This window comes from Epargyreus clarus, unplaced genomic scaffold, assembly GCF_041222505.1.
Source record: "Epargyreus clarus isolate Ecla_fem2 unplaced genomic scaffold, WU_Ecla_fem_2.2 ptg000007l, whole genome shotgun sequence".
Lineage (NCBI taxonomy): Eukaryota > Metazoa > Arthropoda > Insecta > Lepidoptera > Hesperiidae > Epargyreus > Epargyreus clarus.
The window spans coordinates 18,235,172-18,261,691 of NW_027332215.1; the positions used below are offsets into that span (position 1 = coordinate 18,235,172).

The 26,520-nt window shown below is 34.0% G+C and overlaps 2 protein-coding genes and 1 long non-coding RNA gene across 4 annotated transcripts in view; 1 reads left to right on the forward strand and 2 right to left on the reverse strand.

Annotated features, from left to right (window-relative positions):
• Positions 1 to 7,619: 7,619 nt before the first annotated feature.
• LOC140743586 (peptide transporter family 1) overlaps positions 7,620 to 26,520 on the reverse strand; it is a 67,359-nt gene continuing 48,458 nt past the window's right edge. For both annotated transcript variants that reach the window (XM_073074986.1, XM_073074987.1), the window contains exons 7-13: positions 13,706 to 13,870; positions 12,891 to 13,016; positions 12,689 to 12,811; positions 11,666 to 12,018; positions 9,390 to 9,609; positions 8,482 to 8,718; positions 7,620 to 7,939 (exon numbers count right to left, since the gene is read on the reverse strand). In XM_073074986.1, the coding sequence (XP_072931087.1) occupies positions 7,784 to 7,939; positions 8,482 to 8,718; positions 9,390 to 9,609; positions 11,666 to 12,018; positions 12,689 to 12,811; positions 12,891 to 13,016; positions 13,706 to 13,870 (1,380 nt within the window). In that variant the 3' untranslated portion in view covers positions 7,620 to 7,783. The remainder of the gene's footprint in view (positions 7,940 to 8,481; positions 8,719 to 9,389; positions 9,610 to 11,665; positions 12,019 to 12,688; positions 12,812 to 12,890; positions 13,017 to 13,705; positions 13,871 to 26,520) is intronic.
• Positions 9,903 to 11,582, forward strand: LOC140743171 (esterase E4-like). The gene has a single exon (XM_073074226.1). It carries the CDS (start codon positions 9,903 to 9,905, stop codon positions 11,580 to 11,582), a length of 1,680 nt encoding a protein of 559 aa, XP_072930327.1.
• Positions 17,737 to 18,678, reverse strand: LOC140743589 (uncharacterized). The gene is made up of 2 exons (XR_012102475.1): positions 18,587 to 18,678; positions 17,737 to 18,037 (listed from the first exon to the last, which is right to left on the reverse strand). It is a non-coding gene; the product is annotated as an uncharacterized LOC140743589 (long non-coding RNA).

Sequence of the window (26,520 nt, forward strand, 5' to 3'; positions counted from 1 at the left end):
GAGAGGAAGGAGACCAGGCAGTTTGGATCGATCGTCAACACTTGCTATGATTGGTGGGAGAATGAGTGTTCTTGACAAGCAATAAAATGCAGCACCCAAGAGGCTATCAGCTCTCCACCGAGGACAATACCGTTTTGGAACTATATAGGTATATACGTCAATCTACAACTGTTGAGGTAATTGTGGTCTTGTGTATCTATCTTCGATCAGTCGGTATTGTTGATCGAAGGCATCTATTAACTAAGTGTCCGTTTAATACCTGCTTCACTGTCGTGTGCCGGCGTTACCTATATGCCTTGCGTATGTGTCAGGTGCACAGTTTTCCTACCTGTAGTAGGTGCGTCTGTTAACAATTAAGTATATTTAATATATATTTACTTTAGAATAATTTTACTATTTTACTGATAAATTTAGACAGCACCAAATTAGGTAGCTCACGTGCATGCAGTAGACCTGAAGCTAAGTGGTTACTCTAGAAGGTGTCTAGGTAGAAGGTGGTAGAACCCTTTGTGGTTCGACTCCGGCGGCACCACCGCCACACCTATTTCTACCTAATAACAGCAGTGTTAGGCGCTGCTGTGTTCCGGTTTGAAGGGTGTGGTAAGGGAGACAGACTTTTCCGAGGCGTTCCAGCTTAGTCCTCAGTGGTAGCAGCGCATCTGTGGCTGACGTCAGGTAGGAATATCTAATCCTATCTGGGGTTGATTACAGATGTCAATGGGCGGCAGTAGCCACTTACCATAAGGTGGACTGCATGTTCGTCTGCTACTTCTATAATATAAAAAAATCTAGCCCCCGACATGTGTGACCAAATCCATATAAAACAGGGGTCCTGCTTAAAGTCGAGCACAGATGAGATGCTTTTGAGGAATAAGGTGATCGACCTTTGTGTAATCCAGCCAGCATCCACATCTATCTAACAAAACTCTCTCACTTTTTGGCAGTAAAAATAGGTGTAACGATGGTGACCCGGGCATCCTCCTAATTATATCACCATTCAAAATAAAATACTACACAATTACAATTGATACATATTAACGTTTAATAACTGATCAATATGTTAGAAATATATTCAAATTATATAATTATAGTATTATTTGAATTAGTTATTTTGTGTTATTTTCATGATGTGTTATTTTTATTATAATAAATGCCCATGTATATAGTCACTGGCTGGTACGATTTTATTAATTAGCATAAAAAAGATACCGGCCGAATTGATAACCACCTCCTTTTTGAAGTCGGTTAAAAATAAAAAGAACGCTTTTGACGTTTGAGTTGTATTTTGCGCGGGAATAATATAGATTAAGAACAGTTGTGAATTGGATATAGAAATGCTTTTATTTTATTAAATTTCATATACATTGCGCATAAATTACAGTATACAGAATATTGAATTACCTCCGGTGTAATTTGTGCGTGGCTTTCGGTATTTCGGAGCGAGAAAATGAAAACTAATTTTGAAACCACCACGGCCATGGCGTGAATATAATTCAACTCATAAGCTGACAATGTTAATTACGTTATTTTAATTAATATCATCCACAGACTTTTACATTTTAATTTAAGCGCTAATATGAGTAGGTAATGAGTAGGTACCTATATTAGCGAATAAATTAATTTGTTATGAGGTAAGTAATAATCAAATAATTTGAACGTCTACATATCTACATGAGGCATTATTATGCAATATTAGTATGACAGTATTGTTATGGATTATGGTTTGATATATTTTTGTTATAATTTGCTTTCCGACTTCTTACTGCTACTATCAATGGTATCAATATCTATTGAATTCTCTGAAATGTAGAACCAGTACCTACCAAATTTAAAAATCTTAATCAATTAGCCTCATCTCCCGACGACTTTCTTGAGTCTCGAGTGTTGATGATTAGCTTTTAATCATTAATTTAATGTATTTTTTTAATTATATTTTTATTTTTTGTCTTCATTTTAAAACATGCACATGATAAGGGTAAGGCAAAACAACCTAAATTTTGTTTTAAAAATGGTTTACAAGCAGTTCACGTCGAGTCAACAATCGAAAAAAATAAGAACCGTGTGAATGGCGCAACGGCGTCTATTAGTTACTAGTAGCAATCTGCATCATTGAGTCTATAAATTAGCGCGTCACCCTCAGCTATAAACAAGTAATTTGGCGAGGTCTATAATTTTGTGCTAATTCCCATTCGGAAGCGAGCCCCAGTCGGCCCTGTAATTGATTTGTCGCGGCGCGGCATTCGCGCGACCTGCGCTTGTCGCGCCGCGTGGCGGACACGCGCGACACACGCCGCCACGCCCCGCTCGACCCCGACATCAAACTGTGTGGGACTTATTTGTCAACTTACATCACAAATGTTGCGTGATGTTGTTCTGAAGTGCTGAGTTGGTTTGGTGTTTGAACGACCTTTAGTTACAAAGTCTTATACTTTTAAGTACAAATAGGTATCCTTTTATATCCTAAAGGCTATTTTTCTCGTGAACTGTTTAAAAGCGCCACGCTGCTCGAATTCAAATTGGCAGATGAAAGTACATGTTGGTACATGGGCGTAGCTATAACTTTGTTAAGTGAAAATCTAAAAGCAGTGGTGTACTCGAATTCGGCAAAAAAATCTCTAGACTTTGAAATATGATAAGGGTCTTGAATAAACAGTCTGAAATTTGTCCGTCGAAAAAAATATCACCCATACAACTCTCGGTGAGCAATAAAGCAGTCTTCCGAACATTTTTTCCCGCAGTTGTTTGTGTGGTAAACGAATAGATAGAACCTGGATACCCCACTCTCCCCTTCTAGAACATCCACTTAAAATGGTGGTGTTATTCTAAGTCACGCTAAGCCACCACATGACATTTACTGTACGAGTAACTGCAATACTTCGTTACCTAATCAAAATTATCTCTCTCATTTTCACCGATACGAAAACTTCTATTCACGGATTATTCAGTAGTGCGAGAAAAAAATTCACCACTGTTGCGAATAATTCTGAACTTTCGTGATCGTATCATGAATTCAATAAAAATAAACCCTATTTTAACGAGCTCCGGGGAAAGTTTTGTAATACACAAACGTTTAGATTTACCGCAGCTCTACAATTTATGCAATATAAGGTTTTCTTTTTAACCAAAATAATTTATTCGCTCTATAGGTAACACCTTTTATTGTATTTATTTATTTCGGTATATTAAACAACCTTAAACGTCTATTTTTAGGGTTCCGTACCCACGTAAAAACAGAACCCTATTACTAAGACTTAGCTGTTTGTCAGTTAGTCTGTCACAGGGCTCTATCACCTGAACTGTAACGAAGAACACACTTGAAATTTTTACATAGTTCAAATTTCCAAATACTAAAAATAAAAGATATATGAAAATTTTGGTGGAACGGAACAGAACCCTCCTTGTGCGAGTTCGACTTGATCTTAGCCAATTATTTATTAAATTAAACATCGGACACCTATATTATGTATGGAAAATAATATTGTATGCAGTTCATTACAATCCGACTGAGAAGTAAGGTGTATGTTTAAAAGGTGTATGAATGTGTAAAACAAACCTCTATTTTATACACAGAAAATATTTAGGTATAGTCCGCGCCAAACTGCTAGTCCGCTATGAAGTCGTTGCGAGCAGGTAGTCTTACAATTTGTACAATTTGCTATGGCGACACGATTCATTTCAATAATCAGTGCGACTAGCAGTTTTACACGGACTAAACCTACGTGCATCCTGTTACAAATTTTATCATTATTGTAGCTTATTATTTCTTTCAATTTGTATGTTACTTTACTGATTTATTTAAAACAGTGACAGACATAACTAATAAAAAATTCCCACAAGCGTATTTTAAATTCAAAGCGTGTAAGTAAATTTAAAAAGGATCGCGGATTTGGGATTACGGTTAGCCGTCGGCGTTGGTTAATTTATTTATTTGGTCGCGTATGCTCGGTCGAGATTATCCGGTGAGTGGTCGCACGTGGTTGCACTGGTAGGGTGGTACAGGGTGGGTTTACTTTGTGCTCGCGTACGACACGCGACTAGCACGCGCCGCTCAAAGTACTCGGAACATGTCCTGAGCAAGCCAAGCAAGCTTGTCCTGACTGCACTTAATTAATCCCTGGCCACTCGGCTATAAATGTTGTGTGACCGAGTTGTGGGTTAATCGATTTTCTTGATCTTCTAACAATAATGGCAATGTAAACGGAACGAAGGAAATGTTTGATCATTTTCTTTCAGTTGATAATGGATGAAGTATTTTCGGAAAGAAAATTTAATTATCCAGTGACCAGTAAAAAAAGAAAATTGTAATAAATATAGTCATTTCGATATTTTGATAATTGGATATTTACAGATTGTTTGATTATTATAAGTATAAATAGGATACGGTTACCTAATCCTCATATGTTAAATAGCTACGATAAAAAGCAAAGTTAATTTCCAACTAGTAAATAACCCGATTTTCTTTTTACATACATATGAAAATTAGCAGAAATCGATCTAATCTGAGTTTAATTATTTTTAGAAATCTCTTTATTTCTAAAAACAAAGCTTCACTGGTTTCATGTTCTCGTGCTTACAATATTTCAATAGCCGGAAAGACAATTAGAGCCCATTATGTCGATACCCCAGCCCGTATTAGTATGTCTGTTTGTTGTATTTAAGCATTTATTATACGCAATTATTAACAAGTCGTCTGCAGGCCCGTGCTATTCAATAGCTGCATGTGGTTCTCAAAGTTTGTGTGTTCTCGAATAGTTATGAAATAATATTTATGTGTACCTATGTAATATAAATATCATGTGTTAATTTGACAATTACATTAAGATGTGTACCTAATAATTATTTATGTATGGTGTGGTTGGAATGATCGTGGTTATAGTAATCGTACTCCTTCATGTTATGGCTATATGTTTTAGTATTATTGAATAAATTATTTATTATTTGATGTATTTATGTAATACTCGTATGTATCATGTATTCATGACATATCATACCCAAAAATGAATTTTTTTAATTTACTTAGTTAATAGCGTTTTATGCATGACTTGTGAAATATATTAGCTAACGTGGCGATTTTGTACAAAATCATTACCATATTTTTTCTAAACATGCCCAAATAAGTTACTTTAAAGCATCTGGTAGCAACCGTAACATAAACAGTACAATACAAACAAACTTTGAGAGCATCCCAAAAGTGACCCTATCAAGTCCGGAACAGGAGGGTTAACCGGCGTCACACGGCTCATCCCCAGCGAGACTCGCTCCTATGGGAACAACACACAAATTATCCAAAACTAATTGTCTAATGTGTCCACGCCATTTAACTGAACAGATTGTACACATTTCAAAGTGTTTGCGATCTGATTTTGCGGTTTATCGCATTTATTGTATTTCAAGTGTGGAACTGTTTTCGTTTGTTGTTATTTGAAAAAAAATGTAATGAACTTTTGGAATTCAAGTACGTCAGTATCTGAATTTAAAAAGTTTTTAAGTTATGTGTTAGTTTAGTATCATGTGTTAAATTTGATTATAGCGACTCTACCTTACCACCATAGATTAGTAAAGATTACTCACTCCTAACAAGAAAATGTAACCAGGTTTGACAATTGAAATTGTCACTCACACATCACATCACATTTTCTTGTTTGAAAATTATTAAAAAAATGTAGTTTTTAGAACATTTACGAATGAAACGATATTTCTCCACACTTTTTCTTTAATTTCGTGTTTTTGCACCCTTAACTGCACATGTCGGCATTGTTCTGCGTAAATTACACCATGACAGCCATTACTACGGCTGACAATGTGTCAGCCATTTAAGCGCTTCCTTCAATTACAAGGCGGTGAGATATCTATACTTATTTATGCTTACTACTTGAACGTATGAAGGTATGTAATATGTTTTCAGTAAGTTCTTCACAAATGCAAAGAGCTTTATTTACGTCTAGGTATGTAATGACTGTTCTTTGCCTAAGTAAAAGTAGAATTAGAAAATATAGTTAACTTTCCTCTAGACGTGTCAATAAAACGCCTCGCCTTGATATTTCATAATGTGAATGATGTAGGTCGTTCTTTATAAGAAAATAATTATGTATATTTACGATATAACGCACCCATTAAACCATGTGGCTATCTTAATACATAAAATATAATAATAATAATTAAAAAAAAAACTTTACACATATATAAAAAAGTAATAAATAAATAACACACAGAAATAAAAATATCTTCAAAACGTAAACACATTCATAATCAAATCGAAAAATAAAATAGCATTGATCAGTTAATTAAGTACATGGAGTAACTGGGCGCCTTCTGTTAATTAATTCTGACTCGGCTAACGTTTACAAGCAAAAAATATCTGCCTACCCACTCTTTTGCTCACAAAATTAAATACGAGAATTATTGTTAAACCTCATTTCTCAGTAAGCGATTGTAAATTTTTTTGAGAGATAAAGAATCTTAAACCATATCCTACTAGATATTTAAAGGAAAACTTACATACTCACATATTACTTGAAAATTAATTAATCTATAAATCAAATTTGTTAATGTGTATCATGAAATTGGCACTATATGGAAATATGAAATAAAATATACATAAACATTTTGTATAGTTTTAATCTTAAGAATAATATATGATAATTTATAACAGGAGTGAAAGAAAACAATGACAACTTAATACATAATTGGAATGATTTATAAACATAACTATAATCGTAAGTATAAAATATTAAACATTAAGTTAAATCTCTTTACGTTGCAACTGGAAAATACCTCTGTTTTAATAGTACCCTGGCAATCCTGGACATTCCATTAGAATCAAAGTCTTATTTAAATTAAAAGCACACCAACATTCTCCGAGTGCTCGGAAACGTTGGTATATCTTAATTTGGTTAGTTTAATTTACTATTTAGAACGAATTTATCTAAACAATTCATTTTATATTACGTAACGGGTACTCACAATAGGCGGTTTTTTATTTTCTAATACTTCGATCCAAGCGCTGAAACTACGCCGTGATCGCGATAAATGCAAAAAGTTTGGAAAATCCAAAAGTGCACGACTCATAATGCTCATTTAATTATGAAATACTCGTATAAAAAAAAAAACTTAAGTCATTCAAAATTAATTGCCGAAAAAACAGCTGTAGTAGGAAGAAGGTACTGCACAAGCGCCCCTGGTGGAATAAATGTACATAATATCTATAGATATACAGTCTTGTAGTTTTCGTTTTTTATTAATTGCAATTAAACGACACTGAATTAATTAATCATTTGCATTCAGTGACCTACAATCGTCGATTATAATTTTTTAAATTTTTTTTAACTCAAATGATGGATTTTTTCACAAGTTACAGTGTTTTCAGGTTTCACACATGACGGACAGGAAATTTTTTTGACCTATTTTGGTGTTTTTTTCCAATTCTATTGCAGTAAATCAATTTTTTAAAAGTATGGAATTAATCTCCATTAAATTATCTCGACAATAGTATGCAAAATATCTTGATTCCGTGAACTATCAAGGCTATAATAATAAAAATAGCCGCCAAAATGAAGCGAAAAAAATTTTTCGATCGTAAAGCACTCTCTGATGCTTCGCATCATGAGTCGTGCAATAGATCGAGGAGTCAGCATCAAAAGAATAAAAACTACCTATCGTGAGTACCCATTACATAATATAACTGAATTCTGCGATAACATTCGTCTAAAGTCATATACAATTTTTGTTAATATAAATCCTAAAGTTTGTGGCGTCACGCAGCCTCCGAGGGCTGCGGGGAAAGCTAATCGATCGCCGGTTTTGTTGTTGACTTTAATTCATTACAACTTATATTTTCTGTACTTGATTTTAGTTCTGTGTATTTATATCTGATCGCCATGGCAGTGAAGATTAACATATCTATTAACATGAGGCCGGCGAACAAGAAGAACTCCTTCCACTGCAAATAAAACATATAGGTTAATTAGGCTTCATGAAATTTTAATAATATTTTTTTTTATAAAAAGAAGTATTTTTAAAATTGCGTATTTTTAAAATTGCTTTGCTATTATTGTATAATTAAAAAGCTTGGGGTTCATTTGACACTGAATATAAAATTAGGATGTTGAGTTAAGTAAAAGTTAAGTATTAATCTTCAAAATTCGGTAAACCTTTGAGAACTTATGCCTACCTTCAGATGTTAGAACCTTTAAAGGTGGTGGGACTATCAGTGGTTCGACTCCGGCGGCACCACCGCCTCACCTCTTTCTGCTTAATAATAGCAGTGTTAAAAGCTGCTGTATTCTGGTTTGAAGAGTGTGGTAAGGGAGACATACTTTTTCGAAGCATTATAGCTTAGTCCTGTGGTAGAGGTGCAGCTGTGGTCGACCTCGTATAGGAATCTAATCTTATCTGGGCTTAATCAATGGGCGGCAGTAGCCATTTGCAAGTGGACTGCATGCTTATCTGCTACTATAATCATAAATAAAAAAATGTACTGACCTGTGCATCCAAAAAGTTTCCTTCAACGATGAGCACCACGATGAGGTTTCCGAACGCGACGGTGAGCAACCACACCGACTGCAGCACCGACTTCATGCTGGCCGGCGCTTGCGTGAACGAGAACTCGAGGCCCGTGACCGAGAACATCACCTCGCCCATCGTCATCACCACGTATTGAGGTATCAGCCACAGTATGTGGACGGTATTCGGCGGCGTGATCATTACTGCGTTCGCCATCTGATGAAATTCCATATTTTAATACTCACATCATTGATATAAGGGTTCCGTTTATACTCTTTGGGTACGGAACCCTAAAAATGTGCATGTGTGTGTGAAAGCGCTCGCATTTTTGTGTTGTTTAGTGGGCATGTAAAGTATCTATAGTTTTAATGTATCATTAACTCAGATCTAGTACGGGTAAAGTCTGAGATGGGCGGTAGGACGCTACAACGGAATTTCCGTTTGTATAACATTTCGGCAGATTTTGAGCATTAATAAAAAATACTTACTGCCTCTGACTGATGAGCATTCCCTTACAATATAAAAAAATAAAATGGAATATTTTGGAAACAAACCACCGATTAATATCCGATTATTTTCTCATTTTTCTGATGTTACAAATTATATCATAACACACTGAGTACTGTCTTACTCAGTCCATTAAAATGTTACTTACCAAAGATCACAATTTGACAATATATATTATGAAGAATTATCATTATATTTAGTTGCAAGTGTGAATATTTTTAGATTTTTTAATACAATATTATGTTATTCGGGGTTATCATCCGAATTTGAGATCTGAAAGTTACTCATAAGGAAGATACTATGGAACCGATTACAAAATTCTACCGACCAGACCCAATGCGAGTTAAAAGGGTTGTCAGGATTATATAATTAGTACTCACATAGCTTCCCGTGGTGTCCTCGTACACATTGATGGTGTACACAGCCCCGGCTTTGAATGAGTATTCCCTCAGCACCTTGTCCCCGTTTATAATGATATCGTATGTTCCTCTCACTATCGACACTTGGCTAGAGTTGGTGCTTGGTATATCAAGCATTGTCCTATTCTTCTTGTTATTCAAGACTTGCATTCTGACTACATCATTGATATTTGCCAAAAATCTGAAAAAAATGTAGTTGGTATAACACCATTATATTCGATGTTTTCTTATGCATTCGCACGCATATAATTTATTAATATCTATATGAAAAAAAAAATTAAGGAAACCACGCAGATTTCCTCTAAAAACCTGAAAATTTAAACTTTAATTTAAGTTTCATTTAATCTTATAATTTCTAGTGAAGCAGAACGTAACAACTGGTTTTGATAAAGTAGGCGAGTGTAAACATTAAATGGCAGAGAAAATTTTCGATAACGGCCGCTGGCCTAACGTTTTCATAAAAACTTTACCATAATGCTTATTTCGTTTTATATTTTGTCATCATTATTTGTTCAATTAAAGTGTTACGTGGAAGTAAATATAAAGCAAGGAGTTATCATCGGAGTAAAGGAAATGACTTTGTTCGAACAAAAATGGTATTACGCGTTTTATGGCGTGCCCTACGCAAAGCCTCCGGTCGCACGCCTGAGATTTCAGAATCCAAAACCCCTAACAAGATTTAGCAAACCGTTTGATGCAACAACCGAATATCATGGTGCTTGTGCACAAGCGCACATCGTTCACAAGCACGCTCTTTACGGCTACGAAGATTGTCTTCATTTGAACATTTATACACCACACCTACCTCAAGATAATAAACAAAATTTAAAGCCTGTTATCGTGTGGATCCATGGATATGCATTTACTTCGAGCTTTAGTCACGTATACGGTTCCGATTTTTTGATAGAACATGACGTCCTATTTATAAGTCTCACCCATAGAATTGGAGCGTTTGGTTTCCTAAAACTAAATGAATCAGACCCCAATAGCAATATGGGGTTAAGGGATATTATAACTGGCTTAAAGTGGATACGGAATAACGTTAAATATTTTGGTGGTGACAAGAAGCAAATTACGCTCATGGGTGGCGGCTCAGGAGCTACATTGGCCTCGTTATTATTGCTCACAAAGTACAGGAAATTATTTCAAAAAATAATTATTCAAAGTGGTTCAATGTTTTCTCCGTCCCTCTACCAAGATTATAATACATTAGAAGCAAGTAAGTTCGAAAAGGAAATTAAAAAGGCAGGTTACAAAGATCACATGACGGCGCCCACGATTGCTCTTGTCACGGCATCAAATAAAATATATTCTTCTAAGGACATCATAAACTCTCAAAGACCGATAGTGCCTTTTAAACCTTCAATTGGTAAAATAAACTTTGACGAGTATGAGAATAGTAACAATGAAAAATTTGATATACCGATTCTAGCAGGATTATCGACACAAGAGAGCCTGTCAGAAGCGTTACCATTTATACACAACCCCTCCTACCTGAAGTATTTAGGCAAGTATTTTAAATACATGGTTCCCTTTTTAAATGGATGCAGTTACAATGACACCACAAAATCATTTACTACTATCGCGGGCAAAATCAAACAGAGATATTTCAAAAAGTACCCTGATATAGCCCTTCAAGAGTTTTTGAAATATACGTCAGATATTCACAAATATCCAATTTTCAAATTTATAAAAACTCACGTCAAGAATAATAATAGAAAAGTATTTGTGTACAAATTTAACTATGTCGGTAATTTCAATGTAATGAAATCCACATCATTGGCCGGTATACAAACAAAAGTTAAGGGTGCTGCACATGGTGACGAATCGTGCTACGTATTGAAATGTGAACCACTGTGGGAAAATTATGTTAAAATAAAAGACGACGTGGATAACCGAGATAGAAGATTTATAAAACAAATTGCGAAAATGTGGGCAAACTTTGCTAAATTTGGTGACCCGACACCAGCAAACTATGGTGGTAACATCACGTGGTTACCTATGACGGAAAGGGAAGATAATTTGCTTTTAATTCAAAAACATACCAAGATGATTGATTCGAAATCAGAAACAGGAATGTTTAACTTTTGGAACAAAATCTATCGTGATTATTATTCGCAAGAACATTGCAGTAACGTACATGATGAGTTATAGAACGTTTTATGATTAAGAATTAAATAATACACATGTAAGATTTTTTAAGGAAAAATACTTAATATGAATGTTATTTTATTTACCTGATATGAAAACCATCGATGGCTTTGTCGTTATTGTCCGTAAAATTTGAAACTCCTTTATTATTGATGAAGAATGAATTTGCCTTTTTCTCCAACAACCGGAAATGTCCTGTATGTGATATACCTGCGCATTCAGTATCATTTTGTCCTTGGAGCGAATAAGGTAATTCTAGGAATTTGTCAGCTTCAATTTTAAGATTTTCATAAACGTCCAAAGGTCCAATCATAAAGCCATCCGTGCTATTAACGGTGTCTTCGGTCATGTAATTTGTGTGCAAAGTAAAGTTGCAGTTGTATCCGTTGTATACTCTCAACTGCGCCAAACCTTCTGAAACTGGCGTACCGTAAGTCGGCTGAAATATGAAAAAGTGGAAGTTAGTTTTAATTAGAAAATAGTCCCCATTAAAAATACTAAAGATTAGAGTTGCGCAAAATGTATCACTAAAGTGAAAAGAGTGATATATATCTTTTGAACTCAGTGATATATATCACTCTTTTAGCTCAATAGCTCACTTTAGCTCAGTAGCTCTGTAAAGATACGCGACATTTTATATCAGTATATCAGAGAATCAGATCAAAATGTTTTGACAACATTTTTGATTCCTATAATTAATACAAAACTGGCAAGAAATTATATATGAATTATCACAGCCAACGCTATTTGTATATCCCGGTTTCCATGTTCTTAGCAATAAAATATTTTAATTTAGTGTTTAATACGTAACCGTAACTGTTATATATCTCAATCAACGCATTTGACTCGAATCAGGCTCACTACTCACTCTCAGTCAGTCGCTCATTTGACTCATCGCTCACTCGCGAGCTAGTATAACACTGTTGAGTTGAAGAAGATCTTATATCCGGAATCGTTTGAATCTATGAACTAAACCATGTGATGCGGATATAAAGATATAATTCAAATCCGTCGGAGTTGATGAGTGATTAGCTCTTTGGTGAAGATATATATCTTTTATATCACTCACTCGCGAGCTACACAATTCTACTAAAGATATTTATACAAACCAAAAGATTCAATTCTACGACCCCAGATATAACAAATGCACAAGCAGCTAGCACACCTCCCCAAATCATTTTGTGCAGGGGTTTTCGTATAAGTTTGCACCAGGTCAAAAATGGATAAATTGCCTGCAAATTAAAAATCATATTAAACAAATGAATTTACAATATTAACGTTAAAAGTTTCAAGCATTGATCCAATACTTACTACTTCAAATAAGGGAATAAAGACTAAAATGAGAAGTGGATTTAGGACTTGCATCTGATCGGCTTTTAAGGTCCAACTACCGATATCTTGTTGCATTCTGTCCGCTTGGAAAGTCCACCTAGAACCCTACAAAAGAGAAAATCCATTTACCATTACTTTATTTAATTCCTTGACGTACATTATTCATCTAAATTACAGCCAAGAGAAGAGAATAGTGTTTAAATAAGAATTTAAATAATCAAGATACATGTTATAAATAAACAAGAATAATAGGTACATTGTAATTATTCTTAATCAAATGCAAATAGAAAGACAAATAGGAAGGAGTAAATGTGTTTTCATATGTTTGCATAGTCTTGTATAGTAAATTTTATATTACGGGCTTCGATCACTATAGCAACAATTAGTAGTGTTATTTAGTAACCGTTCAAGTATTACGTGAGCACTATGGGGGGGGGGGGGGGGTCGGGTCTTAGCCTTGCTTATTTTTGATGACATGGGGGATAGGGGAGTCTAGATGATGATTACGTCATCGTTAGTTATTTACTTGTTTACATTATAATTATAATTAAAAAAAACAATCCATTAATTGAAAAATGTTTACGTAAGAATGGGGGAGGGGGGGTAAGATCTTTGCTTACTTTTGCTGACAAGGGGGATGGGGGGGGGGTAAATATTTGTAATAAATCTGCTTACGTAATACTTGAATAGCCCCTTACGAATAGATACTACTAGTGTTCCTATTATGTTAATGATTGAAAATTATGGGTAACAAAAAACAAGAAGATAAAAATGAATTTAGGTCTTTTTCATACTTGTTGGTCAAATAACGCCCAAAACACAGGTAAGGGGATGAACAGCACGAGAACTCGGAGCAGGCTCTTTATGTCCTCAATGAGCCCGCCATCGAACTTGTCGTCAGCGTGGTCCAGCCAGTGCTCGCGCTTCTCCTTGGTCTTGCATGATTTGAAGACGGCGTGCTAGAAAGGTAAACAATAATTGGCCAAGTGCAAATCGAATTCGTACACCGGTGGGCTCCGTACCATCAATTTTTTTTTTAATTTTTACCCGACTGCCAAGTAAGGGTTATGTTTTTCGCGCGTATCTTCTATGTTTGTCTTTCTTTATTTGGTCGGATCTAACAAACGGCTATATGAATTTCGACACTTAAGGTGTCATTACATTCGTCGCAATGACCCGAGTGTCCTTAGATAGGTGTTAGAAAAAAAAAAAACTAAAATGGCGGAGTTTTGGCGCGAAATAGTAACACATTTTAAAAAAAAGTTAATCAAACCTATCGAGTATAGATATCAAAATAAAGGAAATTAAAAGGAGATTACACATGCATTATATAATATATACATTATACATATCTATAACACATCGAGATGACTGTCTTTGTCAACGCAAACCGAAACCGTTGAACTTCAGAGTGTTGGAATTTTACACATAGGTACTTTATATAGCGTAAATAAGCACTATGAGGATAAAATGGGATAATATTGTTTGAACATCATTTGTTTTTGAAGCATATACCTTTTTTATTGTTTACGAGGGGGAAACCTTCAAAAGGTACCCGGCACGACGTGGGAGCGACGCCGGGTTATGTGGGATTTTTACCGCACTAAATCCCCCCCGGTGGCCGTCCTCAGCGCTTGGTGGAGAACTCCGGGATCTCCAATGGAACACAACCGGAGTCCCCCGAGCGCGATGCCCCGGTCGGGCTCTGCACTCTCACTTGTTAATATGTATTAATGAAGTCAATGCATTGTAAAAATTTGAACTGTTCAATAGATAGAATGCAAAACGTCGAAAAATGGCGGTTCTTGTATGGCGATTTCCATTTAATTAAAACGTTTTTCGTATTTTTAGTGTTTGTTGTTATAACAGCCACCGTCATACCTACACACTCTGTAAACATTTCAAGTGTATATCTATTACTGCTAAGGAGATAGAGCCCTGTGACAGATGGACAGACAGCGGCGGCTATTAGTAATAGGGTTCCGTTTTTACCCTTTGGGTACAGAACCCTAATAAACAATCTGAAGTTGACAAAACCTTTTGTGGTTCGAACTCGAAATGCTTCTCATTCTGAGAGGAGACCCGTGCCAGCAGTGAGACAATAATGGGTTGATGACGACGTCGATGGTCAAAGATTCTCTTAAGATTTTTCTTGCTTAACAGAAAGAATGCTCGTATCTATGAACGAATGAATTTTTAACTAAAAATGTAGGTACAGAAAATGTGTTGCTTATAAAATAACACGGCTTTATAAATTCTATTAATTGGAGTTTATGAATATGTCAAAAGCAAGGATTCTATAAGCTTTCCAATTTTCCAGTACAACGAACTGAAATCTGTTTGATAGTAATTAGCGTATGAAATTGCTAATTGTGGGTTTTCAGAACTAGATTGGTTTTATGTTGTGTGAGTGAGGTTTTTTATACATAAAGTTTTATGTTTAGCACGTCCACAGAAGTGTATCCGTAAATGTAGGTATAGCTTAATTACCAGGTGCTTTGCCGCTACACATTCAAATCTAATTAAGTCAAAGTATATTATGTACGCATGAAGCATTTGGTTCATTATTTTTGTGTTATATATGTATGTATATGTTTATATGTATCATATATGTTTATTCTTTCTTTCTTCTTTTATTACACATCTATATAATAATTAACCCCAAATAGGATTAGACTCCTACCTGAGGTTGGCCACTGATGCGTTGCTACCCCCGAGGATAAGTTAGAACGCCTCGAATATTTGTGTCTCCGTCACCACATCCTTCAAACCAAAATAATGTTGTTGTTGGCGGTGGTGGTTCCGGAGTGGCACCATTTTCTACCGCCTTTAATTTGATTGAAATATATTTAATACATTGCAAATAACAAGGCGTCCTAACTTAGTTTTTACCGGTAGCAACGCTTCTGTAACTAACATAAATATATTTATAGTACACGTACTTACAAAACGACCATATTCAATTTGATTTCAATTAAAAAAATGCTGCTTCAACTACCATCCTTATCATACATAAAGTTTTATCAACAATTCATGCGTTGCCGTGTCCAAAAACAACAATCGTAAAAACGATTTGCTTCCAAGCCAACATGCAATATGCGAAACTTCGAAATTTTCATCGAAATCACCGATTGACATTCTAATTGCTATTGTGGAGCAAACGGGAATACGGACATAGTGGGCAAGTTGTGGATGACACCCCACACCCAATAAGCCAACGCCTCTGGCGTTAGCCAAATTGCAATGGTTTGAAATGCATTCAACATTTCAGCCTCGCTAAATTAACGAACAGTAACGGTGCTTTGCAATGCTAAATGGTTTGCAAAATTCGGACAGACCTATTCTCGATTTATTTAGTGATTAATTCAGGTGGTTCAGATATGATAAGTAAAGTTATAATGTTAGAAAATCTGATGACCTCTTTTTCGCTATAGCAAATCCACATTTTTTTTAAAAGCTTCCTATAAGTACTTACAATGTTAATTTATGCTAATGCAGCATGTACTGGAGCTACTTTAGACCATACATTTTTATTTCTGTGTCATCAACCTATTTTTTTCTATTTCGTCGGAAAACGATCATTGGGTTTTCGCGATGGGTTTAAAACAAACAACTGTTTGTCACTACGACTATGACATTATCTGTCTATTACTTAAAGATTGTAGGACTACCATGAGTTTACAAAAGTATTACTCGCTAGCGACTGCGTAAAATAAATGTATGAAAAATTGTACAGCGCTTCTGGTGGTTACTCGTAGAACTAAAATCCGTAGTGACGTAACTCGATACGTAAAAAACCCATCGAAATCAAATCGCTAGCGAATGTCATTATGATCTATTGCCATACAAATTCGGTCCCATGAGTCATTAATTTGACAGACGTTGTCAAGAAATACCGTAACGATAGTAGTTATGTTATTCACTAGCAAAATGACAATAGTTTTCTATTTACCATTTCTATAGTGGCGTTTCTATGCCAACTCATGGTAATGCTACAGGGCATATAGGGTTTGAAACTCTAAATACTGCCCTGGCTTCGGTCATGCCAAATATGCTATGTGCATTAGAACGCATTTTAATAAGTAGAAATAATAAAAAAGAATCGTAAGTAATGATTATGTATTGTGAAAATAAAAATTAGTTTCAGATAGTGTTTATAACGATAAAGTATATTGCTGTTTATTAGAAATAAAACGTGATATTAAATATTTAGTTGGTACAAAACCTTGTAAGATAAATTTTAAAACTAACATTAAGATACTCATAAAAAGTGTTTCGATAAAAATACAACTAGAAATTGCATGCAATTCTATTGAGTTTGTTTATCAAATTAACTACTTTTAACTATTATTAATTAAGATAAAAACAAATAAGGCAGATATAACATGAGAACTCCGCCGACGGCCGCCTAAAAACGGCTGCCTATGACTACTTATAAAATACTAGATAGAAAAAAAGCGCGGGAAACGTTCAACTTGGCGGGCGCCTTTTTTTGAGATTTTTCATTTTATTTATTTTTTAGTAGTTTAAAGATCAGTTAAGTAGTGTATTGTAAATATATTTTTATTAGTTTATCTTATTATATATAGTTTTGTAAATATCTCACTTGGGTAAGTCTTTTAAATTATTTTATGGCGGAGGATGGTACCTTCGATCCTGGGGGACCTGAAATCCCCCAGGTCGGAGTTAATATTGTAATACAGAACGAATCCAGTATGGACACTGATAGTTCTATCAGGTCTGAAAGGAAACGTGTTAAAGCTGCGCGCAAATTTTGTAAAAACTGCAATAAAAAGAAAAGGACCGATAAATCAAAACACCATAATAATTCAAATCGTAGCTGCATGTGCTTAAGTGAGGAATCTAGTGGAAATGAAAAGAAAAAACATAGAGCCCATAAAAAAGTTGATATTAGCTCTCCTCCATTGGAATCTTCACCCGCAGATGTATGTAACACCTCAAATTTGGAAGTATCTAATACCCAGGATACAGTTAGTGCAGAACCAACTAGGCGCATTCGTTATTATATTGAAACAGATAATGCTCCTTTCCTTGTACATGTTCAAAAAGTTACACAATCTTTGTCTGACGGTGCCACACTCCACCCTATTACATTTGGTAATTTCCTCAAAAAAAATAATAATGTGATTAAAAATATTGTTAATGGCAGTCTTAAAAGAATAGGTCGCAATAGAATAAGTATGGCATTTACCAACTATGAAGATGCTAATAAATTTGTTTTGAGCCCCCTATTAGAACAAAACAAGTTAAAAGCTTTTATTCCATCATTTAATGTTACGAGAGTCGGCATAGTAAAAGGAGTTCCCTCAGAATGGTCTGAAGAAGAAATTAAGTCGAATATATCAGTACCAATTGGTTGTGGTGATGTTATAAATATGCGTAGGCTGAATTATAAGGTAATTGTTGAAGGATCACCTGTATGGAAACCCTCTCAATCTGTAGTACTGACCTTCGATGGACAGATATTACCTAAGAGAATTTTCATGTGCTATAATTCATTAAGTGTGGAACTATATATCTATCCAACTATACAATGTTATAATTGTTGTAAATATGGTCATACTAAGGTGCATTGTAGATCTAAACCACGTTGCTATAAATGCGGTCAGGAACATACAGGAGACACTTGTAGTGTCATTGAAATTAATGCGTACTGCTGTTCATGTTCAGGATCTCACTTTGCTATAAATAAATGTTGCCCAGAATTTGAAAGACAAAAAAGGATTAAGCTGACAATGGCCCAAAGTTGCATCTTGAAGCCTCTAAAATACATCCCCCTATTTCCAGGTCATATGCCGAAGTCTTACTTTCTGAACCAAACACATTACATTCCGAATCTATTCTTTCCACAGCACCACACTCAAGTACTAATACATCTACAAAAAAAACAATATTTTTGAAACCACGTGTACCACCTAAACAAGTGAGAGGATATGACAAATTAGCTCATAACTCTCTTATTAAAGATTATAGCCCAAATCTTTCTGCACCCAATGGTTCTGCTATTGCAAAAAGTACAATTGAACATTTTTCTGTAAAAGATATCATAAATGAATTAATTAATACTTTAATAAAGTTAAATATTGTAAAACCGGACAACGCTGCCTTTTTAATAAATGAAATGAATAATGCGCAAAACCAAGATGGACAAGTTAACCAACATAGTCCAATGGAATTGCCGCAGCATAGTTAGCAACAAAAGTGATTTAATACACTTAATTAATAAATATAGCCCTATAGTCGTTACTCTGTCTGAGACATGGTTAAAACCAGGTTACTCTTTTAGAGTTCCAGGTTTTTCATGTCTCAGAGAAGACAGGCCTGATGGGTATGGTGGAGTCGCCATACTCATACACAATTCAGTCTCCTTTACTCCACTTATATTGCCATCCCATAGTGAAGGTATATGTGTTATTGGAGCTTATGTATATAATGTAAATATAATTTCTATGTATATTCCTAATCCTTCTTCAGCAATCTTATCTGAAATAAATGTCTTTCTAAGCAGATTACCAAAGCCATTTTTATTATTAGGTGATTTAAACTGTCAACATGTTACATGGGGAAGTTCAAAATCTACATGTTATGGAGAATCTTTATTAGAAATCTTAGATATAAATAGTTTGTGTGTACTTAATACTGGAACACCTACTCGGCGAACTAAGCCTGAACAAGGTGATAGTGTGCCAGATTTATCTATATGCACTCCTGATCTTGCATCTATTCTTACATGGCAATCATTGCCTTATTCATATGGCAGTGATCATATGCCATTGCTGATCTCTTTTCCCCATCTTAAACCACATACATTCAAAAGATCCTTCCGTTTTGTAATGTTTGTAAGAACCTCAAGGGCTATTTAACGCACTGGCTCACCACTACACCAGCTCCGAGCAGGGCTGCACGTCCGATCCGTATCTCGTACGTCACCAAACTGACTTTGACAGCTACCCTCTCTACTGGCATACGTGAGACAATGTTCATATATATCTATTTAATAGATACATACACTACATCCCTTCCTTTTTAACAAATTTCATTTACTTATATATACATAATTTCCAATCTAAGTAATATCTTATTTTCATTTTTTGTTTTACTTATTCAAACCATTTGTTTTAATTTTGAAATCAATAATATTATTTAAGTATATTTTATTCTTTAACTGTCGATTCTTCGATTGACAAGTCTTCATATTCAACCGCTTTTCATTGCTCTATCACACGCTTTTATTGACTTATGTTTCTCGAAGTCTTTAGCCAGTTTCTTTATTCCTTATTATTATATCCCGTCCCACAAATTATTTTATTATGTGCGGTGTGTTATTATTTTAGCTATACTTTCTTACCTTCCACCTATTATGGTTTTTACGCTCTTCTTTTCCGGTCTCCATATTCTTTCCCTCTTTTTTCTAAATTATTTTAAGTCGTTTTAAACATCTCGGTTTTGGCGCTCAATTCCGACAGTGGTGAATAGTGGATAAAAGATTGATGATATACCAAGCAAACTCACTATCTCCGCTCGTACACTTCACGTCTCCACTCTTCCCATTCTATGCTTTCGTCTGTTATACAAATGCAAGTATCTAATCATATTCGTTGACCTTCCCCGTTAAAATTACAAGTTATATTTTATTGTCAAACATTTCAAATTAAAATATGGAATATGTTATCCTATGATTACAACAGACATAGAAACAGAATAACTACCTACAAATTTTAGCTATGGATTGTATTCTAGTAAGCCCATTAAACAAAAATGTTATCGTGCATACTTCATTTTAATGATCCTGCAAAGAGTTATACTCATAATCTCTTCCAAACTATTAATCCTAATTACATACTAAGGTTTAACAGGAAATTTTATCTATTTTAGATGCATGAGTTTTTAAAAGAATTTATTTGAATAAATATTATATTTGATATCTATTAAACCCTTCGAACCATCAACTTAAAATGTTAAAATTTTTAAAACATAAAATGAGTAATTGCGGTTACACGCAAAAGATAGACATATGCTGTCGCGGATACTCTGTAGAACTTTTCATGATAATCAATAGTGCCATACACGACTTCTACATAATTATAACCATTTTTGCAGCGTTCGCCAAGATAGGAATATGATGAATTATCCTTTTTTAATTTATAAAATATTTAGTAATTAATTTCACAAAATGTACTGAAATTACAATGTTTCCAAATAAAAACACTCTATGAGTGTGTGTATGAAACCTCATTATATTCCATGTTCAGGTCAGTCGTTTCCAAAATAAATGTTAACATCTTTGACTAGCTCTAGAACCACCCAATAAACCACTTTAAAGACTTCGTTTATTTACCAGACTTGCTGGATTAGGGAGGTCAATGAGGAGTTACATTGGTGCGCAAGACGTTTCGTTTAGGTAACCCTATTCTAATTATTTATAGCCTATTTTAAAGTAGAACTTATTTTAAAATATTGATTGAAATTGAACGAATACTTCCAGACATTAGCGCATACATAAAATACTCTTCCGCTTATTAGTAAAGTGTCCTTGAAAATCGAAACTATTGGAGAAGTCCACGGTGAAGGTTTATGTACTCCTCCTATTATCTCTAAATCTAGCAATTCTTTCAATTTTCTCTGTCCTTTCTTCTAATATTCGATATCGGTATTCTTTGATAGGATTGCATAACTGGTTTTATTAAAATATTTATTGGAATTCGATCTAGGGTGTCTGATCAATGTTATTTATGTTATTTTAATACGCCCAATTGCATTGATGTGAACCACTAAATTTCGAGGGCCATTTTCAATAATACGAATAGTTCTGCGTTATATTTTACGTTTTTTGTTTACAAATTTTACTTCTATAACTCCTTTGATAATGATCAAAATTTTCACCATTTCTTTTCTTTTGCAGAAAGCTCCTTGCTCTTTGTCAGACTTTTCTCCTTCCTTAGCAAATCTTAAATTATTATCTTTGCATCTTTTAATTAAATTCACTTAATTTACATTAGTTTTTTCCTTTTGTTCATAACTTTCTACATGACAATTTATAATTTCTAAAGTATAAGCTACTGTAATCACTTTTTCAAGTGTAATTTTATCAACATTTTCTGCCAACTCAGCGTTTGCTCCAGGAAGATAATATAATATCTCTTGTAGGCAGCTTCACCTAAGAATAAAAATGTAGCCCGTTTCTTTGAAATGAAATATATTTATTTTGTATAAAACTACGATGGTACTTACAAATTGTCAGTTACAATATTTTTTTCTTAAACTACAACTCTCAGCAAAGATCTGGTAAGAAACTCAATTTGTTTGTCTTTTTTCCATAATAATAATTATTCCTTTTTTAATGCCATCATTTTTACATATAAATAAAAAAAACACTAGGCTGAATTGGCTGAATTCATGATATCAGCGGTTTCGAAATAAATTCTCGGTGATCGCTTCCGTTCCTCTCATCTCAGGTTCACCGACGTATTATCACCATCAAGATCCAATTTCTCAAGAGGCTTTTGTCATTATTGTTTGTATTAAACGACTTGTCATTTAAAATAACTCAATTAGGTATTTTTACTAAATTTAAATTTAATTTAATAGAAGTCTCAATTATTTGTAATTAAATTTAATTGAATTCAAACGTCATATAGTTACTTCCAATTTAATAGAAGGCTTGTCAGTAATTCAAAGTTAAGGCAATTCTGTAATTTGATATAATTCCAATTTAATGGAATTCCGTAGTTCAATATAATTCCAATTTAATAGAAGGCTTGTCAGTAATTCAAATTTAATGCAATTTTGTAATTTAATATAATTCCAATTTAATGGAATTCCGTAGTTCAATATAATTCCAATTTAATGGAATCCTGTAGTTCAATATAATTCCAATTTAATAGAATCCCGCAGTGCAATACAATTCCAATTTAATGGAATCCCGATGCAATTCCAATTTAATGGAATCCCGAAGCAATTCCAATTTAATGGAATCCCGATGCAATTCCAATTTAACGGAATCCCGCAGTTCAATACAATTCCAATTTAATGGAATCCCGCCGTTCAATACAATTCCAATTTAATGGAATCCCGATGCAATTCCAATTTAATGGAATCCCGAAGCAATTCCAATTTAATGGAATCCCGATGCAATTCCAATTTAATGGAATCCCGAAGCAATTCCAATTTAATGGAATCCCGGTGCAATTCCAATTTAATGGAATCCCGAAGCAATTCCAATTTAATGGAATCCCGAAGCAATTCCAATTTAATGGAATCCCGAAGCAATTCCAATTTAATGGAATCCCGAAGCAATTCCAATTTAATGGAATCCCGCAGTTCAATACAATTCCAATTTAATGGAATCCCGAAGCAATTCCAATTTAATGGAATCCCGATGCAATTCCAATTTAATGGAATCCCGAAGCAATTCCAATTTAATGGAATCCCGAAGCAATTCCAATTTAATGGAATCCCGAAGCAATTCCAATTTAATGGAATCCCGATGCAATTCCAATTTAATGGAATCCCGAAGCAATTCCAATTTAATGGAATCCCGATGCAATTCCAATTTAATGGAATCCCGAAGCACATCCAATTTAATGGAAATCTAAATGTAGGTACTTGCTAAACGAAAACGAAATATGAAATTCTAATCTATCATCACAATTGATTTCTAAGTTAGTATTTTTAGCATATAAGCTTTATACTCAAGCTATTTTTATTAGAAATATAAAAATGAAATCAATAGGTATCTACAAATAATTAATTAAGACCGTTATTTTCTGTCATTCTCATATATCGCACGTATATGTATATACATGTATATGTATCGCACGCACACAAAGGTATATGTAAATTATTTATTTTAGTATGAATTATTATATTTGCTTATATATATAATATTACATTATATATATGAATTATCCAATCCAAAATGATAATAAAATAAAACTTTAAGCAAAGTAAAAACTAAACAGTAAAATATATCTCTAATGCAATCTCGTACTAATATTATTAAATAAATTAATATCAAGTAAACTTGCAAATACTGTATTATGCTTTAATATTTTATGATTATAATTGTAATAAATATAAATAGCAATATCTATAAAATTTAATTTTATACTTTTTAATTTTTTAATTTAATATTTCAACATTCTTGGCACAATGTAAAAATAATGCACGCAACGCAATAAATAAAAGAATAATAAAGACCTAATAAACATAAAAAACAATTGACAATTGATAATGCGCAATAACACAAACTACGCACTTAATTATATTTTACCACTTTGTATAAGTACTTTAAAATTATTGTTATTGATATATTTTTATAAAATGAGCTTTGTAATTTAAGAACCATATTTTCTGTATGTCCCGTACCATAACAACATTAAATCACTAAGTATTACATTCAATAAATGATTGCTATATGTTAACAAAAGCTAGTACCTAGTTTAAACTTTCATTTATATTTAGTCTCACAATTTAAATGAATTTCCATCTATATTACGAATTTATAAATACTTTTTTTAATTATAACTTTTTTTTGCCGCGTTGCAATAAAATCTATGATAGGACTTACCTAATTGTTTTCGTCACATATATAACACAAGATTGGAATGGTCACTACCTTTCTTTACCTTTTTCCCTTTTTATTTATTATTATTTTTTTTTTACACGCCTTTCACCTTTATTCTCGTCGCCACTTGTAATGTTTGTAAGAACCTCAAGGGCTATTTAACGCACTGGCTCACCACTACACCAGCTCCGAGCAGGGCTGCACGTCCGATCCGTATCTCGTACGTCACCAAACTGACTTTGACAGCTACCCTCTCTACTGGCATACGTGAGACAATGTTCATATATATCTATTTAATAGATACATACACTACACGTTTAAAATATAAACTCAATAGCCCGGACTGGACTTTATTTAAGTCTAATGTTGACAAAAGATTATCTACTTTGCCTAAAGTTTGTAGAGGACAGGAGCCAGTTTGCGCCGAGGCTTTGGCAAAACTAATTATTGAAGCTGCCGACGAATCTTTTCCTATTCGAAAAAGCAGGCCCGATAAAATTCCTTCGCCACCCTGGTGGGATGAAGATTGTTCTAAAGCAGTCTGGAAAAGAAAACAAGCTGAAAAAGATTATTGCAATTCAATGACAACTGAGAATTTTGACATTTACTGTCAGGTGTCACAAGCTTCGAAGAAAATTCTTAAAGAGAAAAAATTAGAAGGGTGGCAAAGATTTTGTTCTTCTTTATGCCCTAATGTTAGTTCTACTCTGGTTTGGCAGAATATTAAAAAATTTAGATCAGCCTTTAACCCATCCGTAACTCATACAATGCCATTATCAGTTGCATGTAAATTTATGGACAAACTAGCCCCAGCCTCAGTTCCTGAAGATAACATAATTCCTATTTCTATTTCATATAACGATGATCGCGACGGATTAAACTCACCATTTACCATGTCTGAATTAACATCTGTACTTAGTTACTTAAAAGACTCTGCACCGGGCGCTGATGGCATACCATACTCATTTCTTTCAAATAATTGTTATGGTGTCACTGAATATTATTTAAATTTAATTAATTCTGTTATGATTAGCGGGCACATCCCTCCATCATGGAAATCTCAGATTATCATACCCATTTTAAAACCTGACAAATCTCCATTGGAAGTTTCATCTTATCGCCCCATTGCTCTTTCAACTACTATAGCAAAAGTTGCCGAACATTTAGTTAAAAATAGACTTGAATGGTTTGTCGAAAGTAATAAACTTTTGGCTGATAGTCAATATGGATTTAGGAGAGGTAAAGGTACTCTTGACAATATAAGTATCTTAGTAACAGATATACGCCTTGCTTTTTCTAATAATTGTAGTATATTAGCAGCTTTTTTAGATATAAAATCTGCATATGATAATGTTCTCATTCCAATATTAAAGCTTAAGATGCTTCAATTGAATATCCCTAACATACTTGTAAATTTTATTATAAATATGCTATCTGAAAGAGATATTAACTTAAATGTAGAAGATCGTGTCATTACAAGGACGATATGGAAGGGGCTTCCACAAGGGTCGGTCCTTAGTCCAATCTTATATAACATTTATACTCATGATTTGGATAAAACGCTTAATGATTCTGTTAGAGTTCTCCAATACGCTGATGATTTATTGCTTTATTCTACTAGTTCATCAATACCCACAGCTTGTGAAAATTTATCATTTTCTCTTAAATTACTTAAAGAATGGTTAGACAGAAATGGTTTAGAAATATCAGTGTCCAAAAGTGCAATAGTTCTATTTTCCAGAATGCGAAATCCTCCACATTTAAATGTTATATATAATAATGATACCATTCCAACAAAAAGTGAGGTAAAATTTTTAGGTTTCATCTTGGATTCTAAGCTTTCAGGTATACCACATTGTCAATATATAGCTAATAAATGTGAAAAAAACCTCAATATCCTAAGATGTCTGTCAGGTGTATGGTGGGGTGCCCATCCGTACACAATGAAACTTGTATATAATGCCATGATACGAAGTGTTATTGATTACGGCTCTTTCCTATTAGAACCATGTAACGTTGCTG